The following is a 12290-nucleotide window of genomic DNA, read 5'->3' as shown; positions in this document are numbered from 1 at the left end:
TGCTTAACTTCGTTGAGTTGGGAGGCCTCAATATTGCTTTTTTAATGTTGTTGCACAGATTGAAGGGTGACACAGTGCTCATGACAAAAGTACCTTGATGACTGGTTTAATAACATAAATTTATTTGATTTAAATTGCCTTCAACAGATTCATATGTAGTTAAAAACAGAAAGATGTGCCCAGTACACAAGAAGTGTTTATTACCATTTTTTTCTTATACCAACTTTTCTAGTTCCAGATTTAAAATGCCAAAATAATACTAAATCTGTTTAACAGCATCAGTGTTATTTCAAGTCTCAGTCTTCCCTTGCCTTTCCTGATGCCTGCCAAAGAACGTAGAGCTGCCTTCTGAAAAGGGAGTCCTCTCTGCTCTCGGATCACAGTCCAAACCCAACAGCTTAATGCAGTGGTCTCCAAAGTGGGAGAATAATACATGTTGGAGCTTCAGTGTTAAACAAGTATATAGCTTATAGATAAATATACATACCTTGGGCATGCATGCTCAGATAATTTTTACAGATAAGTGTGTGCCCCTAAAAAAAGTTTGGAGACCAGTGGCTTAGTGGACTACTGTTCTATAGGCTTGTCACTGTTCTAGAGGTTTTTGTGCTTAATTTGTTTCACTCTTCCGTAGACATCACCACTTCTTTCCTGCATTATTACTGTAACTGAAACCAAATCAGAAAGTCCTCCTGATGCAGAATGCCATTCAAGAGGTATAAAGAGAAAAGGAATATGAAGAATAATAGTGGGGCATAAGTGCAATCTGTTCATCTGCAAAATGTTTGTGTAAAATGGAATTTAAATACAAAGCCAGGTACATTTTGCTTATCAGGACGTATGGAAGGGAGTGGGAATACTTGCAGGTTGCCCAGCACAAAGATACCCACTGTTATTTTCCATCAGAGCAGTTAGTCTAGCTTACCATAAATCACTCCTGTCCCAACACAGAGAAGCTTTATAATTTGACCTTCTAGACCATCACAGGGAACTTGGTAAGAAGAAGGGCGGGGAGGAGGGGAAAGTATTTACCACTATCCTTGAATGGTTTCTCTCATCCCTATCTTTCCAAAAAATAGAGACCACTTGACTTGAGGGGGAAGAAACCAGAAACGCAAACCTTGCACAAACCTGGTAAGAGGGGCTTCTCACACTTGGGAATTAAGGGTAATGTCGTTACTTTGGGAAGCAGGCTGTTTTTGTCAGGAAACCAACAAGAAGTTATCAAGACTGTAGATGCTTAGCAGCATCCTTACTGTGTAATTTTAATAGGTGCAGCATCATAGTAGTTTTGATTTTGTAGTGGTCAATATGTTTTAAGATATAGAGCCTGTAAAAATAACATCCCTCACTAGAAGCTGGGCAACTTGTTGCATTTTTTCTTTTTGTTTGTCAATCATCTATTGTTTTCTCTGTTCCTGATATGTAAGTTAGATCATGCTGGTTCATCTTTTCTTGATACACATGATTGAATAGCAGTGACTCAGTTTCAGTCTCAACTCTAATTTCTTGACCTAGAAGCTATTACCTCTAATTGAGAAAGGTTGTTGTAGTAAGGAGATACGCAGCATAGAATGAGCATTCAGAAAGGTAAAGGCTGTTTCTCCTGAGTGCTTGTACTCATTTCCCTACACCTCTGCAGTACTAGTCAGAATTGCAAAAAAAAAAAAAAAAAAAAAATCAGGGCTTGGGAAAGAGGGCAAACAGAAATAGCCTCTACCCTTTCATTCTGGGGAAGGAAATGCTGAGGGAAAGCTGAAAGGAGGAGGTCGTACAGCTGTCTGTAAAACTCCATGTGAAGGCAGAGTACAGGAAAGTGCTTTTACTCTTCTGATCTGAAAATGTGTGGGAGCAAGAAAGGAGCTGCTGCCCAGAGGCCAGACTTAGTCCCAAATCATCATTTTAAAAATTGCGTGCATTCTTTTCAGTCCCCTCATGAAAGATACTGAATCCTGTGGAAAATGTGCATTGAAGTGTAACCAAGATGATAGTTTGTTTATGAGGAACCACTAAAAAGGGTGATCCTTTTCTCACTGAGATAAAGAAAATGCTGAGATGCCCTGAAGGAAATTATTTTGGTAGAAGGATGGAAATAATGAAGTCAAATAAGCTCTTTTTAACTGAAAGGGAGGCTAAAATGCTTGTTAGAGTAAATATAAATCCATTCACAGCTGCTTCCCTTTTGAAGAAGGAATGAAGAAATATATGAAGCTCTATTTCTATTTTACAGCATTTCCCAGAGGTGCAAGATTATTGAACAAATAGTGTTATTTACTAGATCTGGTCTTCTGAGATGCCCACAGAGAATTATTTCTATATCTGTTCAAGAGTGGTTTTAAGAGAATATTTAATAGCAGAGTGTGCTGTTAGTTGACACAGAAAGAGTAATCATGTTCGTTAGTTAGAACTTGTTCGAAAGAAACAATGTGATATGATTGAGCAAAACGAAGTGTCATAACTCAGTACAGAAGACAAAAAGCGGTAATTATGTTTTGTGTTGATATAAAACTGCCCACCTGCAAATGGAGTGGTAATGATATGCATTTCCATCCTTCTGCAAGCTTGGTGGGAAAGCAGGGAAGTGGGTAGCAACACACCATCCCTTGCAGCTGGGCCAGCGCCAAGGTGAAGTCCCTCAAAATGGCACTTGGATATCATTTTCTCTTCGTAGCCAGGGAAACCAGAGGATCAGCTTGCACATCTCTCCCAGTGCCATGGCTGCATAGCTGTTGTTGACAAACTCGCAGGAATGCTCCTAGAGTATGAGAGAGTGCCTGGCAGGTTGGCCTCGTGTACTGTAAGCCACCTCTCACAGGGATCCCTGGTGTGCAGAGTGGTTCACGATCCTTCTCAGACTAATGGGAATGAGACCATTGCAGCATCAGGCTCCTGTTAGTTACACAGGCTGCTAGCTTAGCCTGTACAGACCTTTTGCAGCTGGAGGCAAAACTTAGTTCTTCTCAGGTAAGCTCAGGTGAATTGGGCCCTGGATCAGCAATATTTCATTGTTCTGTAAATCACAGGATTGTAGTTGACTAATTTTACACAGGTGCTGATAGTGATTTTACTAGGAATTTGTTTGTACAGTATCAACAGGGGAGGAAACCTTTTGTTCAGATTTTTCTGGAACATAGTTTCAGCTGATCTGTAATATTTTTGATGCCATATAGTTACACTAAGTATGGACTTCTTTACAAGATTTACCAGTATTTGGTAAATAATCAAGAATTTTACATTAAAAAACCAACCAAAGAAACCAACAGCTTTAAAATGGGAACTATGGTTTATGATATATTTCCCCCCTTCGTTGACACAGTTTCATATGCTGGAAATTATTCATGACACTATATCAAATCAATTTTTCAGTCTCCACTCTGACATTCTTAAAATTATGGTCATATTTTCCTCAGGGAAAAAAATACTGCTTATGTTCCCCGCACTAGAAATCTTTCCAAGTTCTTTTGCTTTTTCTCCCATGGCAGTGCTGTAAATGTTGGCAGGTAAGGAGTTGCCAAGATGTGAACTTAGATTATAAATGTAAGAGGTCAGCCCATGTGAAAGAAAGAAAGAGGCTGTCAAGAAAACAAGTTAACCTTTTTTTGTTGAAACCCTCTAATTGTATCTTTATTGAAAACAATGTAGATCTATAGCTGGTTTGTTACTGCTTTGAGAACTAAAATGACAAAGGAAACTTGAAATGGTTATATATATTTAGCAAAATGTTTATTACTGGTTACTTAACGAGGGGGGTTTGGGTTATTTTTAACTCAGTCTTATTTGAAAAGAACAATAGCATCCTAATAATTTAGCTGTGTGTATCTTCCAATTTTACTTGAGTCAGACAAACTGAGGCCCTCAGCTTACTTTATAAGCCAAGAGGAGTCACCAAATGACACTATTAATAAAACACATTTTCTGTGTCCTTTCACAGGCTGTGAATTCCCACTCAGTACTCTGTAGTGGTAGAGTTAGGTGTTCAAAAAATAAAAGTTTGGTAGTTTTGAACATTTAATATCAAAGGAAGCCAGTGTTTTAAATATTCTGAAACAAAATAATACAGCTACAGATTCAATGTTTTATTTTCTTTTTCCTTTTTGAAATTGAAGGCTGGAATTCCTTTACAAAAGATTAACTTCAGTTCTTGAACAAATTTCACAATTGTGGTCGTGATAAGCCTTTTTCTTTTTAAAGTGGCTTACATAAAGTTTTACTTTAAATAAAAATTGCCTATTCATGCCATTAGCAGATTTACTTATAAAAAGAGTCACATTTCTAATGTTTTAATGAAAATTAGTCTAAAAAAATTATCTTGGAGAGCTCTATTAAAAAAACAATCACTGTGGAAAGCTCTATTAAAAAAAAAAAATCACTGCTAAAGAAAAGCATTTGCAGATTTTAGTGTAAGAACAGACTTTCATCAGTGAGGTACTACGGTGAAAATCGATCACTTTGCAAAACAGATGTGTCAGTCTTCAGCCCAGCCCTTCCTCAGTCACTGAGGGACCATCCTTGCAGTCTATGGATTCCTGCTCCATTCACTGGCATGATTAGGTGTAGCCAAACATGCCCTTCCTGTGAGAAACCTTCACAGCAGGTATTGCTTTTGTTGGGAGCCTGAGAGTGCAGTTGGAGCAAAGGATGTAGTGGGGAGGATTTATCCAAGTAGCACTTTCACAGTAAGGTGTCAAAAGAGCAGATATATGTAGCCTTACAACTGATAATCCTGTATTTTATGCACTATTAATTGAAAGCACTCAGGTTTCAGATTTTATTTGTTTGTTTCTGCATATGATATATGACTGTATGCCCAGTGCTTGTAGAATAATTTTGTAGAAGAGATGTGCTACTTGTCCTGCAAAATTTTGGAGCTATGAGGTTTAAATCACAGCAATAGAGGTCAGCTGTCCTCTTGGTCTCTGACTCTTTACTCTTCCACAGAACCAAAATTCACATTTTTAATATCACATTTATATTCCACTTGAATTAATTCTGTGAGTATTGTTTTTGTTGTATTTTCCATTAAGTAAATTTACATAAACATTATTTACATGTTGTATAACCGCAGGGTAGGATTGTATATCCTAGTTCACACAGAGTTCATAGTACCTATCCCCCAGTTTTCTTCGTCGATTGCATGGACTTGAGAAAGAGGACGTAATTCAACAAAGAGCAAGGACAGCAAGATCTATGTGAATGTTATCAGTCTTGCAGCGCCAAGAACAAAAGGCAATTTAAATTGATGTTATCTGTGGTCACACTGCCATCTAGTGATACAAAGAATCATTGTCTGCTCTCTTTGTTTCTAAAGATCAGCATCTTCATGACACATTTGTCCAATTACGGAAACGACCGCCTGGGATTATACACCTTTGTGAACCTGGCCAATTTTGTTCATACCTGGACAAACCTGAAACTGCAAACTCTTCCTCCGGTTCAGCTGGCTCACAAGTATTTTGAACTATTCCCTGAGCAGAAGGACCCTCTCTGGCAGGTAGGCGGGTTTGATGATGAAGAGATTGGAAAAAAAGATCGTCTTGATGGTGGTTTTTGTGAAGTTCTTTGCTTCTGTTTCTTGTAAAGTAAAGTAGTAGTATTTAATAGATTTGCTAGTTGGTTCCATAAAGCACCTCGCTGATGTTTCAGTGTACTTGATTGTTTCCCATCATTTAAATCTCCATAAAAGGTTGTGAAATTAATATGTATTAAGCTGTGTAATTAAAACTATCTTTCTTTTTATTTGTTACTTTTAAAAATGCAGGAGGTGCAGGAAAGACATACTGTGTTATTTCTTTTCTCCTTTTGGAGCTTACAGGAGTGAAGCATTTGACAGAGAAATGTATATGCGTATTTTAGCAATTGGCCATTACAGAAATCAGCTTTTCTCAAAGGGTATGAGGAGAAGAGGGCATCCAAAAAGAGAGAAGGGCATTGAGACCGTGGCTACCTTAATGTTAAAACTGACTAGCCAAGTAAAAATGATTAGATAAATAGCAAAGTTATTCACAAAAGGCTGAGAACTGCCCAAACAGGTTTACCAGTACATCATACATTGATGTTATCAGCTCTGCTGCTTGATTATCCTGCACTCAGAAGTGAGTAAATTGAAAATATCAGGAATATGAAGACTCACTAAGGCTGAAGCCTGCACTGACCATGCAGTTGGTACATCTTCAGTCCCTCATCCAGCACTAAGAGCATAGGCCCTAACGGAAAACGACCGCAGCAAGTGGTGAACCCTGTTGTGTTCTTTTTTGCATATGCTCAGTGACGGTTCAACCAATTCAGTGAAACGTCCAAGTGCTGTAGGTACATGTGTCCTTACAGTGACAATATGTATGCCAAATACCACCCTGTTGAGGGTATTTGCTAGAAATATTCTAAGGAGCAAACTTTACTAAATCAAACATAAAAAATGTATTTAAGCTTGCTTACTCAAATGTCTTCTAGTGCTGCAGACTGAATTGCCAGCTTAGAATCTGAGTGTGAGACTGCAAATTTGAACTTACATATACATCTTGAAATTCATGCTGTTATTGAATAAAACATTGAATTAGGAGGAAAAAATTCAAGAATTTTGCATAATGTTGAGAGAATTAATTTTAAAAATGGAAATCAGGCTGTAGCCAAGTGACTTGAAAAATTAGTATTACTTAGAAAAGGCATTTTGTAAGTAACAGTGACTATTACATACTGAATGTGGTGGGGGTTGTCTATAATGCATGTGAATCTGAATGCAGTTACTTCTTTTTTTTAATTTCATTTTAGTGCAGTACTGCTAAACAACAGTATCAAAAACTGTTAGCAAGTAGCATTTCTAAAACAAGTTTAAAGTGCTTCAGTTGTAAAGCAGCAAATGAAAAAAAAACAAACCAAGATTCCGTTAAGTAAATTTACATAAACATTATGTAAATAATGTAAATTATGTAATGTTACATAACACCAAGTGTTACGTACTGATTTGAATTGGAGGATCAGAATATGTATTTGTGAATGGGAAGACAAATTATAATTCATTTATTCCTTCAGTTTAAAAACTACAGCATGGATAGGATGGTAGCTGTTACAGTAATGTAAAAGAAAACTTCAGTAACTAGATAACTGTTCAAGCCAATAACTAGATAACTATTTAATTCAATTACTACATAACTATTCAATCCAATTACTAGATAACTATTCAAGGCAATTTCAAGCCTTCCTATCTTGTATGTAATTGAACAATTGATTTTGAAATTATTCCCACAACTTAAGGTATGGGATCAGATTGTCTTCGTCACAATTCCACTGAACATGCTGACATTTCATAGGATAAATTATTTTGTCGCAGGGTCTATTGGATAGCCAGGACAACTATATACATGTAGAATGAAAACTACATTTCTTCAACTTACTTGTCTCATTAAAAAAACCCAACCAAACACTTAAGAGATACAGTTTCTGGCTCTGTTACACTGCAGATACATTTCTGAATCACTGAAATAATTTAATACATAGCGTGGGTTTCTGTCATAAGGGAAAATAATGTTTTCAGGTAAGAGTAATAGTACATTAGTAAAAAATCTGATTACCAATGAATTTCTTAGTTGTTGTTCTCTGTTTTAGAATCCCTGTGATGACAAACGGCACAAAGATATCTGGTCGAAAGAAAAAACCTGTGATCGATTACCAAAATTCTTGGTTGTAGGACCCCAGAAAACTGGTGAGATTTTATTGTATTTCAACAAGGTAGACTGTGTGTAAGTTCAAATAATTATACGAAGTAATTATTTTTTACTGAGACTACTGTGCAGAGATCTAGATCATCTAATAGCATAATTTACTTTTCAGATATCATTCAAATACAGCATAATAATGTAAATTACAATAACAGACATTACATATATTGAAAATGCAAGGTTCAGGTGTCATGTTTTTTTGGCTTTTTGTCAAAATGAGTAACACTGATAAAGATATCAACAAGATAGACAAGATCTTGTTGATGCGGAAGGACAAAAGGACAGCCATTTTTCAAACTGTAGATTCTTTACTGCAAGTTCCCATCTGTCCCGCAAGTGTCTTGTTTATAGAAACTTGTTATTTCATAGCATTTTTTCAAGTCAAGAAGTTCCCAAAGGGCAGTTTGATTTGCAATCCCCAGTAGCTACTGACTGCAAAATTTTTAAATTATTTTTGTGACAGTCTTATAAAAAATAATAATGTTTTTTAAAACACAGTTATTAAAAATGTGAAAAGCAGATTTCTGCATTGACACTCCTGTTTCTGTGTTAACTATCTGCAGTTCTTTATATGTCTTCAATTTAAAAGCACAGAAAGCACAGATTCTTAGGTGACATCGGTCAGCATCCTCTCACTGAAATGAAATAGAATAACACTGGTACTCCGTCTAGGAGTAAAACCTCTCCAAAAAAATGTATGTGTTAATTTATTTTTTCTTTAATCTTGGATTTGTATCCTGTTTGCAGGTACCACAGCCTTGTATTTGTTCCTGATCATGCATCCTTCCATCATTAGTAACTCCCCCAGCCCAAATACCTTTGAGGAGGTACAGTTCTTTAATAGAAATAACTACCACAGGGGGATTGATTGGTAAGATGGGTTATTAGTATAAAAGTTTATATATTGTGAAAAATACGGAAAAGATGTTAGCGTTAGTAATGGTTTACATAGAGAGTGAGATAAAAGACCATCAGTGTCCTTCTAAAATGATAAATGCAGCTAAATATCAATTTTATTACTGAGTATCATAAATGCAGTCATTTTGTCAGGCTTTTTTGTAAATATCCATTTATTAATATATGCAGAACAGTAACGTAATATATATTGCTCATTACATGTGCTGTTGAACTTGGGAAAGTAATGGTTGTTACTCGGATATATGTATGCAAAATTATGTTCCTGTTGGAAATCTTATTTCTTAAGATAATACCAGGAAGTGGATTTTTTTTTTTTTCCTCAAATCAGGCAAAAGCGGGACAGGGAAAGCCTTTCAAAATGTTTTTCAAGGATCAGGTAATAAGGAGAATGTTAGTGTCTCTGCAGGTTTAGTAAGTGGTACTAAAAAAGAATACGTATCACTCCTGCCATGTTCTATTACTACCAGGGTATCACCAGACATAGCTACACCCAAAAGGTCATTCTTGATTTCTCTTGCTTTCAGAAAGCGCTGCGGTCTAAAGCACTACAAGATGAAAAGCAGTAGCATGCTGTAACGGTTGGGGAGCACCAGTAAAAGATAACTGATGTTTTGTCTTCTTTCTCACCACCCCCCACCCCCCAGTTTAAGGGAAGATAGCCTTTGGCTTTGTATTCATGCATGAAATTAACAGGGTGAACACTGTTATATGGTCTTACTGTAGATACATCAGATCCAATTTGGTTTTAAGTCACTTAGTTTTTACAGTTACAATTGTTGCAGCAGATTCTTACTGCAAAGAGTGGTGAGTCAGCCAGTTACTATGAATAAAGAGATGCCATCTAAATGACTGGAAATTAGAAAGCTGACTTCCTCCTGTTGAAATTTTCAAGTCAGTGAAGATGACATGCAAGCAACGCGTAGCAGGTACACACTGAAGGAGACAGCCTAAGTACAGTGAGCCAATTCTTCCACAAAATGCATGTTTTCATGTTGCTAGAAGACCACTTTGCTGCTTCTCTCATTCCTCCTGCCATATTCACTTTCCTGACGAGTAGATACAATTTAGCTGCTAGACTTCTGCTAAATTACCTTAACCTTAACACAGCATTGGTGCATAAAGCTCCCAGTGGTCAACCTGTATGGTCCAGGTTCGCACTCTATAGCACCCATTTGGCTATCTGTACCTCTGGACTATGTGTCCCACTCACCTCTGCCAGCTTCTAACAGTTAAGTCTTGGATACTCAGAACTACCCATTGGTGCAGTTACTTAACGCTTAGATTTGTATTCTGGCTGCCAGGCAAATCTCTCAGACATTCAGTCTGATAGTATATTTTAATGCTGGCATGAAATGAGCTTACCAAATGATAATTAGATACAAGATCATAGAATCATAGATATCTCCTCATTAGTCCGTTAATTGCCTGGGACTTTTTCAAAGCAAGAGTATTCATAGGTAACAAATCTGGAGGAGGGCCACAAGGATAATCAGGGGCTGGAGCACCTCCCATACGAAGAAAGGCTGAGAAAGTTGGGGCTCTTCTGCCTGGAGAAGACAAGGCTGCGTGAAGACCTCATAGCAGCCTTCCAGTATCTGAAGGGGGCCTATAAGGAGGGAGTCTTCATCAGAGACTGTAGTGATAGAACAAGGGGTTTAAACTTTAACAGGGGAAGTTCAGGTAAGTTATAAGAAAGAAGTTCTTTACTGTGAGTTCTTTACTGGCACAGGCTGCCCAAAGAACTGGTAAGTGCTCCATCCCTGTCAGTGTTCAAGGACACGTTGGACAGAGCCTTGGGCAATATGATCAAGTGTGAATTGTCACTGCTCATGGCAGGGGGGTTGGAACTAGATGATCTCAAGGTCCTTTCCAACCCAGACCATTCTACGATTCTATAACAGTCAGCTCAATGTCTTCTATGGTTGTGGAGATACAGCTTTCTCCCAGAGCTGATGCTGACTTAGTCATTGTCCAAGCTTACATTTAGACCAAGGCTAACTACTGAAGCAGAAGACGGTTCTTTCAGACCTTGGCAAACTCAGTACTGCCATCTTGAAAGACGTATGGATGTACATTGTAGTCTCCCCATAGAGATGAGAGAAGAGTAAGATGAGAACTGATCTTTGTTCTTGAAGTGGAGAAGTCTAAATAGACCAGTCATGCATTTCATTACAAATTTCTTAGACAAGTTTCTCTAAAGCCTTCTCAGCTTTGCCTTTGTTGAGTTTAATAGTTGTCTCATGAATGAGATACTGAGCAAGAGTTCTGAAGTATGTGTTCAGCAGAAATGCTGAGCTTAAAGTTCATAACCTCTTGGTATCCCACTGGTCCAATCTCTTTACCATTTTTCAGTGACACCACGTGAATTTCTACTTTTTGTTTCCAAATTTGCTGTGATATCTAAAGAATCAATTCACTTTTTTCCCAAAATTTGCTGTAGTACCATATTTAATATGAAGTGTTTCCTTACAAGGTTGTAGTCCTCACTGCTTTGTACTTACTCATTCTACTACCAGGACTTCGGTACAACAGTGTAATGACAGCATACATGATCTAGAGCAGATTTGCCTGTAGTGCTTATTGCCTCTTTCAAAGCTATCTGCCTTCTTTGCTGTCAATTTCTGGTAAAACATTCTGAGGTCACAGGCTGAGTCATTAGTTTCTGATAATTTCATTTGTGAGCAGAAATTGGTATAGCTTCATCACTTCCATCAAATCAGCTGTAATATTTTTGGGAAATAGAGTCTGTTGTTTGTTCAGTGAAACAGTATCACATTCTGAAATATTTGCATTAGGCAGATATGAACACTTAATAAACTAACAGGGCAGCAGCATCCTTTCATTCTGTTTTCTTTGGTCATCCTCTAATTTCAGCTTTTTTACATACAGTCTGCATGTGAGATGCAATAGCTATGCAGCTTTGTAGCAGTTTTTGAATGCAACTTTGAGCATATTACTCAATTAACTGCAATGTTTATGTAATGAGAAGAAAGCAAGTACCAAATACAATATGATAAAAAATAAAATATAAGCTTCTGTTTGCTTTTATTTGGCAATGAGGCTTATTATTTTAATTGATTATTCTAGAATAAAATATATTTATATAAAATAACAGATTTTTCAACCTTTGTGTGACTTGAAAGTAATTCTGAGAATGATATTACTTTCCTAGGTACATGGATTTCTTCCCCACTCCTTCTAATGTCACCACTGACTTCCTCTTTGAAAAAAGTGCCAACTATTTCCATTCTGAGGAAGCTCCTAAACGAGCTGCTTCCCTGATCCCCAAGGCCAAGATCATCACCATCCTCATTGACCCATCCGATCGGGCATATTCCTGGTATCAGGTATGCATTTTGAAGTACACGGGCAGGTACAAATGAAGGTTTTCACCTTGACTCCTCCTTGTATATCCTTTCAGGATATATGTATATAAAGGGTTTGCGTAATACCAGCTTTTACTCATCAGTCAGTGTACCGCATATGATCACCCATGGGCTGAGGTATCTGTCAGGGTAAACCTGAAAATCTTTCAGGGGTTAAAATGCCAGAAGCCACCTTTTCAAAATGGTAATACAAGCATGCAAAAATGCTTATTTACTCAGTTAATTTATGTAATCAGCCTGTACAAATTTAGTTTATAGACACAGTTATCTAGTT

General features: G+C 37.2%; 1 protein-coding gene across 3 annotated transcripts in view; it reads left to right on the top strand.

Annotated features, from left to right (window-relative positions):
• Positions 1 to 12290, top strand: part of LOC133212881 (bifunctional heparan sulfate N-deacetylase/N-sulfotransferase 3) — a 64314-nt gene that overhangs the window by 39406 nt on the left and 12618 nt on the right. For all 3 annotated transcript variants that reach the window (XR_009725636.1, XM_061354714.1, XM_061354713.1), the window contains 4 exons: positions 5309 to 5491; positions 7600 to 7696; positions 8460 to 8583; positions 11803 to 11977. Coding sequence is in view for 2 of the 3 variants with exons in the window: in XM_061354714.1 (XP_061210698.1) it covers positions 5309 to 5491; positions 7600 to 7696; positions 8460 to 8583; positions 11803 to 11977 (579 nt within the window). In the remaining variant the exon portion in view is untranslated. The remainder of the gene's footprint in view (positions 1 to 5308; positions 5492 to 7599; positions 7697 to 8459; positions 8584 to 11802; positions 11978 to 12290) is intronic.

Source organism: Neopsephotus bourkii, unplaced genomic scaffold, assembly GCF_033783945.1.
Source record: "Neopsephotus bourkii isolate Nb327-2 ecotype Australia unplaced genomic scaffold, CSIRO-AGI_Nbou_v1 NB_741, whole genome shotgun sequence".
Taxonomy (NCBI): domain Eukaryota; kingdom Metazoa; phylum Chordata; class Aves; order Psittaciformes; family Psittacidae; genus Neopsephotus; species Neopsephotus bourkii.
The sequence above is the reverse complement of the archived record's forward strand: the minus strand, read 5'-3'. Positions and strand labels throughout refer to the sequence as shown.